The 20,623-nt window shown below is 38.1% G+C and overlaps 1 protein-coding gene across 3 annotated transcripts in view; it reads left to right on the plus strand.

The window, feature by feature from the left end:
* The window catches only part of GABRB2 (gamma-aminobutyric acid type A receptor subunit beta2), a 240,787-nt gene extending 229,954 nt beyond the window's left edge, over positions 1–10,833 (plus strand). The window contains exon 11 of one of the 3 annotated variants that reach the window (XM_027606576.1): positions 5,792–6,139. In XM_027606576.1, the coding sequence (XP_027462377.1) occupies positions 5,792–6,139 (348 nt within the window). Of the gene's footprint in view, positions 1–5,791 lie in introns of all 3 variants that reach the window. The other 2 variants (XM_027606577.2, XM_027606578.1) reach the window with 2 other exon arrangements.
* The last annotated feature ends 9,790 nt before the right edge of the window (positions 10,834–20,623 follow it).

Consider the following 20,623-nt stretch of genomic DNA (forward strand, 5'->3'; position numbering starts at 1 on the left):
GTGGGAAATCTGCTTCCAGATTTCAGGCTCCTGAGTATGATGCTCCAGCAAGACACCTATATAAATCAAGGGAGAAGCCCTAGAGCAGGAAAGGAATTCAAGAGGTAGCCCCAAGCAGTTCCAATCTTCAGACTGGTGTTGCAAAATTAAATCCACCTTTTTAAAAAGATTTTATTTATTTATTTATTTATTATTTATTTATTTATTATTTTAGAGTGAGCCAGTAAGAGAGAGAGAGCGTGCCTGCATGCACAGGAACAGGGGGAAGAGCAGAGGAGGAGGGGAAGGAGGGGGAAAGAATGGAGCAGACCCAGAGCTGAGCACCACAGAGCCCCACATGGGGCTTGATATTAGGACCCTCAGGTTGTGACCTGAGCCAAAACCAAGAGTCGGACGCTTAACCAACTGAGCCACCCAGGCACACCAAAATCCACCTTATTGATGACTCACAAAGGGATTGAGTTACTAAGGGTCACAAAATTCATTCCATCCAATAAGGATTATTTATTAAGCATACTGTGTGCCAGGCACCATGTCAAGTGCTTGGAGATACAACAGTGAAAGGACAGACCTTGTTTCTGCCTTTACCAAGAAATGTAGTCTGGTGGTGGGGCAGACAAATATTAAACAGATGATTGTGATGACAAGCATTATGGTGGAATGTTGAAGGGCCATGAGGAAACAAGCGGGACCCTTTCCCTGCTCGGCCACACCAGCAATGGTGCCATTTCCCTCTTTGACGCTCGCCTCGGGGCTGTTTCCCTTGGTGGCCAGGAGGGTGCTGGTGCACCTGTGAACCCACGAACACTGTTTTCCCTCTCCACCTATGAAATGAAAGGCAGCTGCTACCCATCTCACCTCAACACTCAGAAGTAACTCAGTCTAGACTTATTTATCATATTTAATAAATGTATCGTGTATTATAACAAAAACATTTAGTGTTTACTTTGTACTAAGCAGTTCTCAGCACTTTACAGAAGCCACTAATCAAAGCAAAATTAAGTAATCTGATGAATTCAAAGCTCTGGTTTGCTCCTACAGTCCATGGCATTTAAAAAAATGGCAGTGGAAGATCAAATGTATTCATTTAATGAATATTTATTGCTTTTTAAAAACAAGATCGGTTATGATTTTTTGAGTGCTTACTATGTGCAAAGCTGGGCTAAGGGTTTGCATGTGCTGTCTTATTTAATCCTCTCAAACAACTCGAGGAGACTGATGGCATTTTCCTTCACTTTACCTATAAGAAAAATGAACTCAGAGAGGTTGAATGATTTGCCCATGGTCTCAAAGCTTGTGAATGGCTCATTCCAGAAACAAAGGCTGGATTGTGAGTCCAGAATTAGAACTTGGAAACACTGCACTGTATCCCCCCTTCTAATAAAAACCAACACAATTCCAGGGGGTGATTAGGCCATGATGGCATACCTCAAAAAAAAAAAAAAAATCCTCAGAACTGGTGATTCCAAAGCAAGTTGGGGAAACGGATGTTATGGTGTGGTGTCGGGGGAGGGATGCAGCTCATTTCTAAGGAGGCAAGTGAAAAGGTCGGCGTTATCTGGAAGGCTTTATATAGGACATGAGAAAATGGTGAGAAAACTGGTCTTTTAAAGAAGGACAAGGTGGGGTAATCAGAGCACTGTCTCACGGCTTAGCTCTGAGGTGCAGGCTAATAAACTACAACCTGCTTGAGCTGCTTCCTCCAGGTCACTGTTAATTGGGAAATAAATTAGAAATGAAGGTGGTTATACTTTATACCTCTCCACTTTACAGCGGCAAAATGTAGGTTTACCTTTATGTAAAGGTAAGGATGAGAGTGAAGGATGAGAGTTTTCTGAAAAAGCATTGTTTTGTTTTTTAATTCCAGTTCATTTATTCCTTGACTGTTAGGGACATTGAGACGATACAGGCAGTCAGATTTTGAGGTTGAAGTATCCTAATGTACCACAACATTGAGGAGCAGCACCATATAAACTGGTGCACATGTTCAATCCACCTCCCCCACCCGCACCCCTCCCACACTTCAGCCTGAGCAGGTCTCCAGCAGTGCTGAAATGATTAGGCTTACCTACGAAAAGCTCACCAACTGTATCTATTCCACATACACTACAAGAGCAACATACTTACTTTTTTTCAGGCAAAACTATTTACTGTGTTTTCCCAGCCCACTAGCACCTGTGTATCCCCCTGCATTTGTAGCCTGTCATGACAATCAGCTTACGTAGCACTTCTGTTTCCCAAATCCTTCCCACATACCTGTCTCAGTTAATCTCTCAAAACTCTATTCCTACAGTTGAAGAAAACTAGCTTCAGAGGGACTAAATCACTTTTCTGGGCCATCTGGGGGGCTCAGTCATTTAAGCGTCTGACTCATGGTTTAGGCTCAAGTGATGATCTCAGGGTCCTGGGATCAAGCCCCGCATTGGGCTCCACGCTCAGCCGGGAGTTTGCTTGTCCCTCTCCCTCCCCCTCTGCTCCTCCTCCACTCTCTCTTTCTTTCTCTCTCTTAATCAATACATAAAATCTGAATGAATGAATGAATGAATGAATGAGTGAATGAATCACTTTTCCAAGGTCAAAAATAACAAATAGAGCAGCCAGACTTCCAATCTTTTGACTCCAAGTCCAGTATTCTTTCTGGAGACTGTTATTGGACCAGCAGCAGGGACCAGCAACAATGTCATCTTTTCCTCACCACTGTGGCTATGATACTTGGCACAGTGCCAGACACACACTAGTGTTCAATAGATAAATTTTTTAAATTTTTGATTAAAAATAGATTATAGTGGTGCCTGGGTGGCTCAGTCAGTTAAGCATCTGCCTTTGGCTTAGGTCATGGTCCCAGAGTCCTGGGATCGAGCCCCGCATCTGGCTCCCTGCTCAGTGGGGAGTCAGCTTCTCCCTCTCCCTCTGCCTGCCACTCCCCATGCTCGTGCTTTCTCTCTGTCTCTCAAATAAATAAATAAAAATCTTTATTTAAAATATAAATAAATAAATAATATATAATAAAGCTTTAAGAATAATCTAACAGGTCTTGAATTTCATAGATAACAAAACAGAAACCCACCAAAATCAGACGAATTATCCAACTTAGAACAAGTTTCCATTATTTATTTATTTATTTATTTATTTATTTATTTATTTATTTATTTAGGTGGGCAGCAAAGCAAAGTTTATTGAGTGATAGTAAAGTGATAGTACAAAGCTCCCAAAGAGGGAGGGGACCCAAGAGGGTTGCCATGCTCCTGTTATTTTTATAATGCTTATTATTATTGACTTGTATTTTTACCTCACCCAAGTCTGATAGATACTCACAACTGTTCTCAATACAATTGCTCAATAGAAAAACAAATATCCTGGTGCTTAGAAGGGGGGGTGCGGCGGACAGGGATTCCTGAACACGTCATGCATAGTGGCCAAAGAAATTTTGCTAATTAGTTATTTTCTATGTAGTTAAAATAAGAGTTAACAACCCAGAGCAGAACAGAAAGAAAGCACCTAGTCTGAAATAATGAGGGGTGCTAAGTTCCCCACGTCCATCAGCTTCATTTTCCTTGTGTTGTGAAGTCATACTTCTCTCCCCCAAGCTGTGCACTCTAATGATCAAGGTTTGAATGCCACCTCTACCATTTAGTAAATGTGTGAGTTTGTGAAATTTAGTGAACACCTTCACTGAAAACCTAGGAAAGAATTCCTTTTCAAAAGATGGTTGTGAGCATTCAGCGAGACAGTTTCCACAAAGCCTTGGTGCATGGTACATGCTTTTGAATATTTGCTTTCTTCCCTGGGGCCACTGGGTCCATCACTAAAGCCATTCCCTGGCCCTTCCTTGACAGAAGTGTTTCAACATTTATTGGGTTTCATTTCCAAATCTTACAAACTTTAGAAATTAATCTTAGTAATGTATTTGTTAAACATGTCCACTAAGCAAAATACTACCATAAACCAAACATACAGAATGTCTAATGAGTGGGCAGAGATTAATTGGTCAATTACTAGGTTCTAGCATATCTTACAGCTTCTATTTCTCAAAAGATTTTAGATTTGAATTTATAATAAAGCGTCATTAAACCACATTTGAAAGCTTATTGTTAGCATATAATCTTAGCAGCCTTCTTTTTGCCTTCTGCATAATTCGTGAAGCTCAGACCATTTTATCTTCCAATTAAGTGTTTGGTTATATCCTTTCCTTCCATATATCACCAGTATCTACTATTGATCATTTTTCCTTTATTTTATATTTCAGAAATTTTACTGGCAATTGGCATATCCTGATTCTCCACCAAAATAAATGTACTCTGTTATTAATAATAATGTGTTGCATCTAGGCTTTATTATCTGTAGCAATTCAGAGCTCTTAAAAATAAGACACACAAATCTTCCTTTCTTAACAAAACAAAACAAAACAAAAATTACATGGTCATTTAATATTTAGGTATCACGACATCAGTATTCAATTCTTTACTTTTAGCTTTGCCAAGAAGAAATCACCCAAGAGAGAAAAGGATCACCCTATGTACAGGCCACCTTAATTCTACTCCCTGGGCCCAGAATTCCACTTAGTATAGCCAACTTTGGACTGACTCTCTTCTTCTTGAATCCTGCCTCCTTCCCTCCTCTCTCAAGTCAATTCCCCACCCCACTCACCCCTCTACCAGGCACAGTTTGTCCAGCTGTTAATTTTCAAGTTCCTTGTTGCTCTGAGTGCTATTGCATTTTGGAACGTCACATGATGCCTGAATTTCCATTGTTCAAAAATCTCTTTTACCCTCTTTATGTTGACCCAGCAAATTTAAGGTGATATCTTATAACTGTGACTGTTAAGTAGCATAATCAAATGAAATTATATGAAAATGTCTCTGGCATATATAGCCAGTGCTTAACAAATATTATCTACTGATTTTAGTTCTAGTTTTATCATGAATTTATCTGTAATTTGGCTATTATTGTGAGCACAATTCAGTAATTAATCCCTTAATACTATTTCATACCTAGCAAAGCTTAATTTTGTGTGTATTCATATCAGAACTGTAAATTCTTTATAGTGTGTCATGCTTCTATTTCTCTGTATGCCCCTAAGTATAAACAATGAAAATGGTACTAGCAACAGTCTATTATATCATGATGTCATTACAGAAATCCTCTAGGGTTGCACTGTCATACCGTTTAATAGATGGAGAAACTGAAATTTGTGTAGCTTATAGTGATGGAGCCACTGTTCAATTTAGGAATTCACCCAATGTCATTTAGCTAGTAAGTGGCAGAACCAGGATTTACACCCAGACACCTGGCTCCCAAACCCACAGACCCAGCCAGTATGCTCCTCTTCCTTCTTCATCTCTTGAATGGCCACTTTAAAAGAACTTGGTAATTGCAAGGTTCTCTGAACGAAGATCATTAGAATGGTGAATGTCAGAGTGCTTCTGATTTTTGAGCATCGAAATTATACCCATTAGGGAAAAAAAATACATCCATTAGAAGATATTTATGAGATAGTTAAACCGTGAGACGCTAGCCTTGATCAAACTATATTCTCGTCTCAGAGCATAGCTTGATGATCCTCAGTGATCTCAAATGGCTCTAAATGATACACTGATTTGGGGGCCATGCTGGTTGTCAAATGATGAGTCATATCTGTTCGTAATCCCTCTGGGATAATGTAACCTCACAGCCAGTTCTCTTAGCCACTCTGACAAATGCAACCTAACCCACCTATCGTAGCGCCTTGCATAATTAGCGCCAACAAAGACTTCCCATTTTGGTCATCTTCTCTGATTCTTCTCCCTTGCAGATGGACCCACACGAGAACATCTTACTGAGCACTCTTGAGATAAAGAACGAAATGGCCACATCTGAGGCTGTGATGGGACTTGGAGACCCCAGGAGCACAATGCTGGCCTACGATGCCACCAGCATCCAGTACCGGAAAGCCGGCTTGCCCAGGCACAGCTTCGGCCGGAATGCCCTGGAACGGCACGTGGCACAAAAGAAAAGCCGCCTGCGGAGACGCGCCTCCCAACTGAAAATCACCATCCCCGACTTGACTGATGTGAATGCCATAGATCGGTGGTCCCGCATATTCTTCCCAGTGGTTTTTTCCTTCTTCAACATCGTCTATTGGCTTTATTATGTGAACTAAAACACAGCCTCCCATGGGAAGCAAGGACTAGATTCCTCCTCAAACCGGTTGTACAGCCTGATGTAGGACTTGGAAAACACATCAATCCAGGACAAAAGCGATGCTAAAATACCTTAGTTGCTGGCCTATCCTGTGGTCCATTTCATACCATTTGGGTTGCTTCTGCTAAGTAATGAATACACTAAGGTCCTTGTGGTTTTCCAGTTAAAATGCAAGTGATTTGTACACATGTTGGCAAGACTGTGTCTGAGTGTTCCACTTTATCTGCTTAGTGTGCAGGCTCTGTTGAGGGGAATTATTTAGAAGCTATTCTTAGAGGGCTCAGGAGCATTGCCAGTCATTTCACTGAAAAGTGGTCATATCCAGATACTCCCCATCGTCATTTCTAACATTGGCATGCTGTTGAGATGGCACTGTGCTTATGAAATATTATATGCAATGCCATGCCAACATGCTTACTGAAGGTGTTCTATGCCTGTCTTACGAAGGTGATAATGGCATCATGGGAAGATAATTCCCACTGGATTGTGGAAGGTTCTCATGTAGTTCAAACAGGATAGGGAGAGTGAAGACAGAAACTCGGTAACCCATCTGGCCAGTCTCTGCTTAAGCATAGGGAGTCAACACTGACGTCTTCCATTTTGACATTTAGAAACTGGGGACTGCTGAACATTATCATGCATGGTGGCCAAGAAAGGTTTCTAAAAAGCTATTTCCTAGGTGGTTAAAATAAGAGTTTATTATCCAGAGCAGAGTGAAAAATCCAGAAGTAACTATTTTAACAAAATTAAAGCAAGCAAGCAACATGACCCTTATCATCAGCCCCACACAGCATCTGGTTTATACATATTTTGTGTAATGGCAAAAGGTCCAGAGAGAGATTTTTTCCCCCAACTTCACAAGCTTTTGATAGCAGACCTAAAGAAGTGTTTATAGTTTATCTAATCAAAAGACAACCACAAAATAGAAAAGTTAGCGAAATTAGAATATCTTAGATGTAGGTTAAATTGGGAGTCACTCAAATATACTAACAGCACAGACAAAGCTAGCAAACAGGTTGATCTTCTCAGACGTCAGCTGTCTCTAGAACATTTCCCTGTAAGTTTATTTCTGAATTTAATAGGGTATTTCAAAAGAAGGATTTGTTCATTTCTTTAAAGGATTAATGGTCCTTTCCAGCTTTTCTTGTTTCTGAAATCCTGATTATATTCTTAGGAGACAAAGTAAGGCTTTGAAGAGATTGGTTGAACTACATTTCCTTATGTGCAGTGAAATTCACCTTTGTATTTTTCATAGCAAACAATACTTAAAGGATTATGTGAAGTAGAGTTAGTTTGTGGGTTTGTTGGGTTTGACTTTTTAAGGGTGCTTTCATTGTGTATGTTGCAATTGGCCTAATGAAAGAACATATGAAAAGTAGTGTAGCATAGGATAACAACAAAGCCACATTAACATGATGAATGTTATGAGCCTCAGTTGATATTACAGAAAAGTATATAACTGATAGGCAGACAAGATGTATTGTTTTTATTCAATTTTTGAATTATGTGAGTGTGCTTTTTTCTATACTAATTGGACATATGCATTCATATGTGAGACAGGAAAGAGAATAAGCTAATATATTTTATTTCTATCAATGTGAGGTTCATATTTTGCTTTTCTTGGGGAAAATAGTGAATTGCTAATTTCTCCTTAAAGTTTGATTTGATTGAATGTTTCCTTGGAGGATGACTTTGCTATTTCTATTTTAAAAACAAAAAAACACTTATTTTTCAAAGTAACATCCCTAATTGTGCATAGTAAGCCAAGGCCAGTATTTGCCTGTGGATTAAGTGTATGGTTTTTTTCCCCCTGATAATTCAGCAGCTTGGAATATGATCGAGTCCTACTGCCCTCCTATTCCAACTTTCAGGGACAGAGGGGGTAGGAAAGGGTTTAGCATTCAGCTTTCTAAATTTGCTCTAAGATGGGAGGTATTTTTTTTTCCTTCACCAGCAAAGGGAACTCTGGCCTTTATTTTTGATTATACACTTGAACACCTCTGAGTATGGCCTTTGGGCAGAATCCAACCAAGTTTCTGCCCATGGGCTCAGAGTAGAAATTCCTCAAGCTTCTCCAGAGACACACTTTCTCCTAAGCAATCATTTTGGGGCATCACTCTAATAAAAGTGCCTGTCCCTTGTCGCCAGGGGTTAAAGTCTGGGCAGCATATATCAGGAAGGAGCATATCGATAACTCAGGTGCACAACTCCAAAATGCCATTCTGGAAAGGTTTTTCTAGAGACAACTCAGAGCCCAAGTCTAGAAGTGGGCTCTTATTTGCAATTATCATAAAAGCCATAAAAATCCTTGATATTGTCATTTATGGTTACAACAAAATTTAGATGTCCAGGGAAGTCAACATAGTAATCTAGATCAAAGTGAGAGATGAAACTTTGCAGCATGAGCCTCAAAAACATATGACCAGGGATTCATTTCTGCTCGCAGTGACAAGAAGAAACCAGAAAAGGGAGAAACACAGGAGCTTGAAACAGATGCCCTAGAGCAAAATCCATATATTGGCATTCAATAACCACGTAGGTAGAAACGACTGACTCATTCTGCCCAGAGATATCAGTAGATGCAGAATTTATTTTTAACTATATTTTTACTGTAGTTGAATTGAATTTGGTAGTCACCAAATTGAGGGCGGGTCGGGGAGGGGTGCTAGATCTCATAAGTCTTTGAAGACCAGTCAGCTTGATATCCAGTGGTTAAATTTAAGGACCACAAAAATGTGTTTTGGCAATTCTGATATGGTATTACTATCACTTTATACATATATATGTAGTTTTCTTTTGATTATGAAACAGCCAGATAGCCAGCAATTAAGGTGTTTTTCATCTTTGTGAAATTCATAGGCAAATTCTGACTCTAAAATGCAGTCTAAATGAAACCTTTGATCTCAATCTGTATATATATATTGTACATGACTGCTAGTAGGTATGAAATGCATTTTCAGAATTGAAAACTCATGCAACATAATCATGTGTTTGCATAAGGAATGTTACAATTCTTTCTACTGCAATTTAATAACAGGGGAAAATACTTAAGCAGTGCCATCTAGACCTTTTCTCTTCTCATGTCTTCAAAAGCAGTGCTAAGTAAAAATAATAATAATAATAATAATAATGGTTTATGAACCAAAAGACTTTACATTCTAGCATTAGGAACACAAAAATTCTGTCAGCTTATACAAAAGCACAACACATAGAGAAAGTTCAGTGGAATGCAGTGGGAAAATGAATCATGTTCATTTAAAGCAAGACCTGCATTAAATTGGCAACTAACACAATTTCCATTTTCTATAGGTAACTGTGTTCCAGTTTTATGATTAAATTCATACTCAACAACAAAAACAGCAAAACAATCAACAAACGGCAGGTCTTACAACATATTTACATGTATATATGTGTATATATCAATCCATATAAACATACATACATGTATATGCATTCGTATGTTGGAAAACAAAAGGAATAAGCTAATACATTTTATTTCCTTCATTAAACCAGTGTATGAGTATTTTCAATTGGCAACCAACAAATCAGCATATTGAAACTAGTAATACAGGGTACTGAGCATTTCTCTATCAGCAGATCAATGACTACAGTTCTTATGAACCATTGCACAGTTTGACACTACAATAGTACTGTACCTCAGAACATCGGGAATTAACTAGTTCTCACATTGCTTGTCTACTTGCTCTCTTTTTCAAGGAAACAAATAACATTGTCTATTGGTGATTTAAAAACAAATAAAGTCTTAAGAAAACAGAAAATGATAAAAAAAAATTCCTCCTTGAAGGAGGAAAAAAAAAATAAACCCCACCATGTTGGTTAGGGCAAATACTCTCAAGTGTAGCAATCATGCCATTTTGCAAAGTGTACAGAGTCCATGTAATGTGAGCAACCATAGCTTTCACTGAGCGTGTGTAAATATTAAAACAGATTTCTTAAATATTTTTAACTTCTAATTTGTATTTTATGGTAAGGCAGCGTGCTAATTCTGTTTATGGCTTAAGTTTATGTGTCATAATATGTAAATAATTCAACATGCTGTAAATGAATAGATACAAATAATTGTTTAATTTTTTTTCTTGATTTTTATTTATTTTTTACTAAGTACAGTTACTGCAGTGCCCCAGCAGGGTAATTTAAACACCTTTTGCATAAATGGTTTGGGATCCCAGACAGAAGGGTTTCAATTTGCTATCACACACACATGTACACATACATGCATGCACACACACACACACACACACACACATTCAAACACACATACTCTCACTTTCTGCTCACTCGCTCCCACTCTCATCCCCTTTATGGGAAATGCTGTAGTGTTTCTGTAGTCAATGTAACAACCAAGAGGTAGCCTTAGCAATGGAAATGGGAAAAGCAGAAGTGATCATTGATAACTTGGTAGTGTTTTTATATGTCAGAGTTCAAGAAACCAAAGGTTGTAACTTAAATCTCAATTTTAAAAGAGTAAAAGTTTATATTGATGGCACTACAGGAAATAAAAGTGCTTATTATTCATACCTGTTCCAGAAATTTATTACACATAATGCACACAAGACTTTTTTTTAAATAATAGCATTTTGTCCTTAGATAGTATTATTCCTTTTAACCAAAGACTCCAGAATTATTAAAAAACAAAAAAGGAAAGAAAAAAGAAAAAATGGAAGAAAATAAAAAAAAAGACTGCTTTACACCAAAGGTTTAAAAATATTTTCCAAATACACTAGGAACATTGTAAAAACTAGTAAGGAGCCAACAGAATGTGAATTAAGATACTGCCCTAAAGAAATCATTTAAGAAAAAAAAAGCAGCAACACCCTTAAGTAATCTATTAGTTATTTGAAAATTGAAATAAAACATTTCTGTGGATATATGCAAAATTCTGACATTAGATTTAATTTGCTTTGAAAAGTTCTTTTGTGATAAAGATAAATATGATCCAAATGATGACAAACAAAACTTTGTGTTTTTTAACTTTCAAAACCAACTGTCTCTCTCCTGTCAAATGTCCACTAATCTGATGCCTTTGTGTGTGTCCTTGTACCACCTGAAGCAAGTTGACAGTTCCATCAGCTTGTATCTCTTCCTTTTCAGTTCAGTAATTTTAGTTCAACCATGGTCATTTTAAGCATAATTATTTCAAACAAAGTTGCAAATGATTTGAATTCCATAACATTTTTTAAATTTTATTTGCATGGGTGTTTAAATAGTTCTGTTATGAATATTGTCCCTGCACAGTTCTGAATTGTCCTTTTATAAAAAGTGATATTCTAGTTTCTTCACAATGTAGTGATTATCAGCCTTACTAATTACCTTGTAGCCTTTCTTAATATGCACATAATGCACATTTTCCAATGGCTAGAAAATGCAAAACACGTGAATATCATTGCATTTATTTTCATGTCTTTCTAAAAACAGGACTACTAAAATCTCTGGGATACATGAGATAGTAACAAATGAGGATTATAAATGAGTAGCACATAAGAATTATTTTCTTGAATTTAAACTTATTACAACCAGTTTCAGCATGTAAATATATAATAATGTTGGCTAGTGTGTAATTCTTGAACTAAGAAATATAAATAAAACTTAAAAGGACGTGTGTGTGTAGTTTCATTGGGTTCGGAACATATATATATGCACATATATATACAACATATATAATTTATTAGTATAAGTTAGTTTGTAGAATCTTTTTGTTTGTTTTTGTTTTTTAAAGATTTTATTTGTTTATTTGACAGAGCGAGACACAGCGAGAGAGGGAACACAAGCAGGGGGAGTGGGAGAGGGAGAAGCAGGCTTCCCGCCGAGCAGGGAGCCCGATGCAGGGCTCAATCCCAGGACCCTGTGATCATGACCTGAGCCAAAGGCAGACGCTTAACGACTGAACCACCCAGATGCCCCTAGAATCTTGGTTTTTGCGAAAAGCAATGGAAAGCTTCAGAACTTGGGACCTGCTGTTGGGCAGATTTGAGTTTGAGCTCAAACTTGTCACATATTTGGTATATGACTGTGCAGCTACTTAATCCATCTAACTCTGTTTTCTTATCTCTAAAGCAAAGATACAATTGCACCTCCCTCATAGGACTGTTGTAAAGATGAAATGTAATAACACATGAGAAGTCCTTAGCAACATACAAGATACATGGTAAGTGGTATGTAAACAGTAGATACTATTGTTGTTGCTTATGTTAATTATCATCATCACTAGAATAGTCAGCATATATATCACAAATTCTATTGTATATAAAACTTTACAGTAATTATTAAATGTTCTCTTAGGTTAGGTATTTTATATGAAGGATAATTAATTTAAAAATTGGCTTTAATCATGAAACATGATAAACGTGTTCATTCATTTAACATTCAATATATATCTGCTGGAGACATTATGCTAAGCCTGTACAGATTTATACTCATTTAATCCTTACCACATCCCTCAAGTAAAATAATATCAGAAAGACTAAGTTCCTTGCCTGTGAGAGTGGATGGACTTGGATTTGTACCCAGGCTGGTCTCATTCCCAAATCCTTGTAAGTTCTTTCCACTTCATCATCAAAAGTGGGCAACCAGGCTTATTCACTTCTCATTGATTTTGGTCATTTCTCAAAAAACATTTGCTCAGAGCCTGCCATCTACCAGATCTTGTACTAGTACTGGAAAAATAGAGGTTGAGCGCACAAAGCCCCTACCCAGTAAGATTATGTGGCACGTCTCAAACGTGTGGGAACTTTCCTAAATCCAGCAAATCATTTGGTGACAAGCTTAGTGATTTTCACCTCTTATGACTTTATAATGTCCAAGCAGCACCCCATAGACACTATCTGTAAGGTAGGCAGCCTGTCAGGACACAATTGTCCAATAAAGTCAGGATTAAAAGGAGCTATTGCTACCAAAGAATGAACACCACTGAAAAGATCCAATTATGGGATGAGTGAAGAATCAGTTCTTCTCAGCTTGCACTGTAAATTTCAAATTATGTAAATCTAGAAATGCAAAATTCATGCATTTGCGGTTGACACCCTTCATGCTAAGTTTCAGCATTCTGTCCAGCAAAGACAACACAAGTATGCTCAAATACATGAATATGTTCAAATAACTGATGGTGTGTGTGTGTGTGTGTGTGTGTGCACATAAACTCATGTAGGTAGGGGATGGTGAGAGAGCCAATAGGAAATGATACTATAGGTGTGGCTCATGGTTTATTACTTACCTTGGGAAGGGAAAATCCCCAGACATCCCCAATTCATAATGGATAAATTCCCCTACTCATGTTCCAACTACTATGATTTCTTCTAAGGACCCTTCAGATATCCTGGCTCTCTTCTGAGACTTGTTCTAATTCTGAATATCACATATCATTTTTCATGCAGAATATCCCTCTAAACCATGAAATCTGCCCTCCAAAATAATACCAGGTCAGTAGGAAAACTCAGGGATATGAACAGGCATAATCAGTCCATAATCCTTGATTTCCTCAAGCAGACAGCAGCAAAATAATGTAAAAACATTCTTAACCCCATGTGATGTAATGTGCAGAGCATTAGCTAAATGTGCAGCCCACCTTACCCACCATGGTACTAGAACCACTACATGTTTCTAGAACCAAAGAATAATCATAGGATGATAAGTTCCAGACAGCCCCAAAATGATTAGGCTGGGGTTAATGGTCAGTAGGTAACAAAGAATGGTGGGTCTTCTTATCAATGTATTGATTTGTATATGTTCTGGTCCTTTCTCTTGTTTCAAGTGGCTAGTTAGGACATTAGTATTCATTTATATATTTATTTTTTCACTTAAGAGATTTTTATTAGAAAGAACAGAAGAACATACTCAAGAGACAATGCTTAGTGTTCCACAAATACTGAGGAAAATGAGTGTCATTGAGGGTAAAGAGAGAGAACGGGAATTTCTCTCAGATTGGACAGAAGGGTAGTTGGAAACATGGAAGTAGAGATTTGCACACGATTCACTGGTGGTGACCTGAAGAAATGAAAGACCTCAGGGCAAATGGTGTAATGAAGCTTGGGAAGCTAGCCTCTGGCACTGACCCAGACATGTCTATAAAGTGACAGAGTCTTGTGATCACAGTGAAAGCATCAGCAACATCTCAGTAGAAGAGAAATTTGTTTTTTCTAAATAGCTTCATTTAAGAATTTAGATTCATTACTACATTCCCATCTGGGACCCACTGTACCCTTAGTCCCTCAACCACAGAAAGTAGTATGAGAAACAGCAGGATGAATTTGATGCTAGATCAGCAATATACTATTTCTAGGGCTAGATGCCACAAAGGAAGTGTGTATAATTGGCTTCAGTTCTGAAAGTTAGAAGGCTAACAAGAGATACAAAAATTGGCTAGACGATGAATATATCTCACATTCTATGTTTTAGAAACTCAAATGTATATAAAGGGCTTTATAGGAGTTGTAAAAAAATAATATAGACCTGGCATAACACAATAGGGAGTGGTGGGGACTGTGGGTAACTGGGGAGGACAAGCTCTATCTAAAGGCAGCCACTATTAAGTCCCATCCAATTGTTGCCTTGAGAAATTGCAAGCCCAAGGTTGCCAATTAATCTCAGAATGCAATAAACCCCCAAAGCACTGAATCTTTTCTTTTTTTTCTTTTTTTTTAAGATTTTATTTATTTATTCATGAGAGACAGAGAGAGAGAAAGAGAGAGAGAGGCAGAGGCAGAGGGAGAAGCAGGCTCCTGCAGAGTAGGGAGTCTGATGCGGGACTCGATTCGAGGACCTCAGGATCATGACCTGAGCTGAAGGTAGATGCTTAACCGACTAAGCCACCCAGGCACCATGAATCTTTTAATTTCTGGACAAGTGCATTATGGTCAGACAGACACTGAAATTTTCCTCTTTTCTATGCCAAAAATCCCACGTTGATATTCCGTATCTGTAATCCTAGAAGAAAGCATATTACAAGCTCCATGAGAGTGTTTGCAGATAGAGCAAGCTTCTATGCCATTATAATTGTGGCAAGATCACTTTTCTTCCCTTTCCTGCAGAGACGCCTTATAAATGAAGTAAAATGAGATTTTTCTGTGCTCTCTCCAAATAAAAAGATATAGAAATTTTTTTGCAGTATAAACAACTATAGAACAGAAGTGTTGCAACAGAAGTTTTCACAATGCGAACATGTGATTGACTACTTTTTAGTCATTCACTTTGAAGGTCATTGTCTCTTTTCCCTATCCTCTGACTCAGAAGCCCCTTTCCCTCCCCCAACACTTCCCAGACCCATCCAGCAGTGGATGAGAACTCGACCGAGAGCAGCACACAAAACCACCCAAGGAGGGCTTTTGGTAAGGAGCAAAGAGTTATGAAGGGGAAAGGAAATTTTGGGAGAGAGATGGAGATAGAAAAGGGGAGGGCAAGGGTGGAAGCTCAAGGGATCTCATCATCACTACAGAGTGTGCCATGGACTTTGATTCTTGACTATGTCAACAACTTCAGAGAGAACACCTGGGACGCCGATTAAATGAGCAATAGGAGCTACTTAAAAATTTTATCTCCCCAAAGACCCTGTGTAGAGTGGAACTTAGTAAATGAACCTGAAGTGAAGAACTAATCTGGAAACTTCTGAGGTGAAGCAGCAGTAGTAGAAGAAGGGAACTATACATGGAAAGGAGCAGTTTGAAAATCACTGGTCCATAGTGGTGGGTTGAAGAACCTGGTCCCATCCATAATACTGCTGGGGAAGGAGAGAAGGAGGAAGAAAGAGAAGAGGAAAGGGACAAATGAAGAGAGGAAGGAAAGACTTCTAAAAACGTTTTCAGCACTTGACACCACCCCCCTCTGGTATGTGATGTGAATTTAATTCTCAAAACAACAGCGTGAGGTATAAATCATTGCCATACCTATGTTACAGACGAAGGACATAACATGGCAACCATCGGTATTGCACCCAGAGCTAGCTAACTCCAAATCCCATGCACTTAACCCCTTTATTTTCCTGATGCAAAATATACTGCAGAGCTTCAATTAGCTATTGAAGACCAGTATTTTTGAGTGAAGTTAGAAACAAGGCCAAAATCTTCAGGGAGAAAGAAAGGGAGGAGTGTTTACCCCTAAACTTCAAGATTTCGTGTTTATAGTTTTACACATTTTCAATGTTATTTTTTTGAAGATGAGAATTGTCAAATGCTAGATATTTTGGTGTTTTCCTTAACTTATTTGGGTGAGAGCAGAAAGTTGTTTAAATAAATCAAATAAGTAACTTTAACGCATCTTCCAAAGGATTCTGAAAATCCACTTTCTTGCTTTCTCTTTAAATAGGGTTATCTTTTTTCTGTCATCATTTAGGACAGTTTTGAATTGTAAAAGCAATATTTCTCGACGTGGAAGATGTTCTTATTTTTTTTAAATCCCCAAAGTAATGGTTGAACCTTTCTTTATAGCTAGGAAAATACAGAGAGAGAAAGCACACCTCTGTGGTTAACTGGTCAACTGGACATGAGGAAAGCTAGTGAGGAGCCTGGTTTTCCAAGAGATCAAGAGAATTTCTGGTTGTGCAAGCTAATAAATGCTCCTGAAAGCTGTGTGAGATTTGCGGCAGGGAACCATCAAGGTTCTTGGAACATCAATAGACAAGTGCCCCTGGGTAGAGTTTCCATTTCTCTTTCTGAATGGACCAAGCCTGACTGAAAAAAAAAAAAAAAATAGAAAGATTCTTCACCTAGTTTTCTTTACTTGCTTAAAAACACCCTTGGAGGGATCAAAGAACCATTTGAGTTGGCAACCTTTCAAAGGGGCTTGCCAAATCCTTATTTATTCATTCTTATTTCTCATTCCACTTGCCAGGAATTCATTTGAACATTTAGAGAATATCTCTGTATGTATAAGACAAAACTATTGATGCATACAAAGTACAAGATGATTAATAAATAAAAACTTTTAAATGTTTTAGAAGTTTCATTTAAAATTAAATTACAGGGCTGAACTTGCCAGTTTGAAATGAGCTTTTCCCATTTCAGCTTTGGCAGATAATAAGGACACTGGCTCCTGGCTCTGGTTCTTGTTCCAGGAGCAGTCTTGAAGCACTTGGGACAGCCTATTTAGAATCCTTGGTTTGTAGTGGGCTGGGAAAAGCAAATGTTTAGGGAGCTTCCCAAGCTCACACAGCATATGCAGAGCCTGGGGGGCCCTGTTTTTAATCTCCCCTTCCCAGCTGTATTAGGGTTCCCTAGAGAAACAGAGCCAACAGGATGTATGTTTGTATATAGAGAGATGGATTTATTTTAAGGAATTTGCTCATGAAATTATGGAGTCTAGCATATCCAAAATCTGCAGGGTGGACCAAAAGACTGGACTCCCAGGGAAAGGCTGATGTTACAGTTCAAGTCCAAAGGCCCTCAGGCTAGAGGCCAGAAAAGATCCAAAGTTGTGGTTCAAGTCCAAAGGCCATCTGCTGGCAGAATTTCTTCTTGCTCAGGGGAGGTCAATCTTTTGTTCTATTCAGGCTTCAACTGATTGGATGAGGCCCACACACAATCTGGAAAGGCCACTGATTTAAATGTCAATCTCATCTAAAAGCCCTCACAGAAATACCCAGAATAGTATTTGACCATGTATCTGGGCATAATGGTCTAGCCAACTTGACACAAAATTAGCCATCACACCAGCCCCTATGTTATAAAGCAACCAAGGTAATGTCAAAATGCAAATTAATCATGTCACTTCCCTTCTTAAAAACCTTTATAGTTTCTACTCTGTCCTTAGGAAAAGCACCAATTTATCCTGGTTCTCAAGGTCCTTTGTGATCCATCTATTGCTCATTTCTAGACCTTGCTTCTTCCATCCGGTGCTTGAATCCTGGGATCCCACCAGGCTGAATTACTTTCAATTTCACAGAGATACTAGTTGCCTCTAGAAATTTAGTGTTTCTTCTTCCTGAAACATTTTCCCTCATCCCCAAAACTCTCTCCCTCATTAATTTCTATTCATCTTTTCCATGTAAAAATTTAGACATCACTTCATCTGAGAGAGCTTTCCTGACTCTAGAGGTTGATGATTAATTCCCAGGAGTCTGCCTAGCACATAGCATATGCTTAGTAACTATTTGTTAAATAGCTAAATAGAATCCACACGTTCTGCAGAACCAAGAGTAATCCTGAATATGGTTAAGTGTAGTGTTAAGTGACAGCATAAACTATTTCATAATGGACATTTTTCTCATGGAACCAACCTTCTTGGCACTCTCTGGGTTTTGCTTCTACCTCAGTGATTGCCCCTTCTTGGAGTCGTTTGCTGGTTTCTCATCGGACCCCAAATTCTGTCTGTTGAAGTGCCTCATATCTATATCTTCATTCTATACTTCTTTCTTAAACCTCAGGCACTTGCTTGGCATTATATTTTGGATGTCTAATGAACCTCTCAAACCCAAAAGAGTCAAAATTGCTCTTTCTCCCAAAATTGCTGGCAACTTCAGCTATTTTGGCCAAGACCCCCGTAGTGGTTTTTTGTTCCTCTTCTTCTCTCACCTTACAGACAATTCATCAGAAGATCGTGGTGGTTACAACTTCAAAATATATCCAGAAGCTTGTCACTTCTCACTCTCTCTACCTGTTACCACCCTTCTCTGAGCTACCACTCTTAGCCTGGCCTTTTTCAACAGCCTCCTAGCTGATCTTCTTGCTGTGGCCCTTCCCAATCTACAGACTGTTTTCAATACAACACTCAGAGTGATCTCTTTGATCATGGAATTTCTCCGCTCAAAAATGCTGCATGCCTCCTCAACTCAATCAGAGTAAAAGCCAACTTTTATAAATATCCTGAAAGTTCATACACAGCCTGGTTCTCTGCCCTTGCCTAATTGAGGCTGAATCTTACTCTTCCCCTGACTCTGAGCTCCAAACACACTGACTTCCTTGCTGTATCTTGCAGGGCTTTTACTCTGTTCACTCTGCCTAGAACCATCCTCCTCAGAATATATTTGATTAATTCCCTCAACCCCTTCAAGTTCTTCAGTGAGTTCTATCCTTACCAATTTATTTATTTTAGTAGTTACTTGCCCTCTAATCCCTAACTACACCCACTCAGGTATTCCTAACCCCATCCCTTGCTCTACTTTTTCTCCATCCATGATATTATATAGCTGAATTCCTATTTTGCTCTTTTCCATCTGTCTCTCCTGCTAGAATGTATATCCTTAAGGGTATGAGTCCTGTCTTTTATTTTTTACTGATATATTCCAATGTAGGAAAGTATCCATAGTACATATTTTATATTTATTATAGGAAAACATGAATTACTTTAATAACCAAAAACCTTTCCAGGCATGAAACCCATATTGGGGAATTTATTGAAAGAATATTGCCTTGGTCATAACCAAAGATTCTAATTTAGTAAGCTTGGGAATAGTACCTAGTGACCCCATATTTTCCATAAGAAACATAGGTATTGTCATGACCACTAAAATTTTTGAATACTGCTGAAAAATTCTCAGGGTTGTGGTTTGGCTTGACAGTGTCAGCATCCCTGAAAATGTTCTGAGTTGCCACATTAGGGTTCTGGCTAAAGATTTTGTTTTATCTATAAATCATCAGCATATCTAAAGAATAAACTGGGGGAAAAAAAGGCTCTTGATCTTTATAATTAATAATAATAATATAATAATAATAATAGTTATGTTTGGGAATGTATAGGGCTTAATTGGAAAATATTTTTGCATTCAGCAAAATACAGATGCTCCTAATTTCTCTCTAAAAATAGATATTTTTTCATTATGGGAACTTTTATCCTGATATTCGTTGATCCCAAGCCTCACCATACTCATTTTTAACTCATGATTTTCTCTTTCCGTGACATCTATTAGAAGCAAAGGGCTGACAATGAAAATGAAACTGTGATGTTTGATCTAGGGTATAAATAGAAAAGCCCACAACTTAGAGAAATTGGACAAACAGACCTTAACTTTCTATGTGACCTTAGGAACTCCATTTCAACTCTCTAAACCTCAGTTTTCTCATCTGTGACACAGAAGGAAAAGTCTTTTAGTATCAATGTGAAAGCATTCTATAACATATAAAGTACTGTATGCACTCAGATACTATTAGTATTATTAAAGAGTCATCTTCATTTTCTTGATCTACATTTATAATGGAAACTTGTTATATTTTCCTTTCCCTATGTTATTAGAGACAGTGACTTACCAAAAATTAGGGAGGGTTAGCCATGATGGCAATTTTTCCTGAGTATAGGCAATAAGGAGAAACATTGTCTGAAAAGAGTTTGAAATAATAGTAAAATTGACAGAAATTTAGTCTGTTTTTTTTTTTTTTACATTATCATCATAAGCTCACAATGCTAAAAAAGTTGGAGATAAAATGCCACCCTGCTTCAGACTCCTTTCATTGCTCTGACTCTACTTTTAGAGCTACCTTCTCCCACTCAAAATCCCTATGAT

The sequence above is a fragment of the Zalophus californianus genome, chromosome 5 (genome assembly GCF_009762305.2).
Source record: "Zalophus californianus isolate mZalCal1 chromosome 5, mZalCal1.pri.v2, whole genome shotgun sequence".
In the NCBI taxonomy this organism is placed as follows: Eukaryota; Metazoa; Chordata; class Mammalia; order Carnivora; family Otariidae; genus Zalophus; species Zalophus californianus.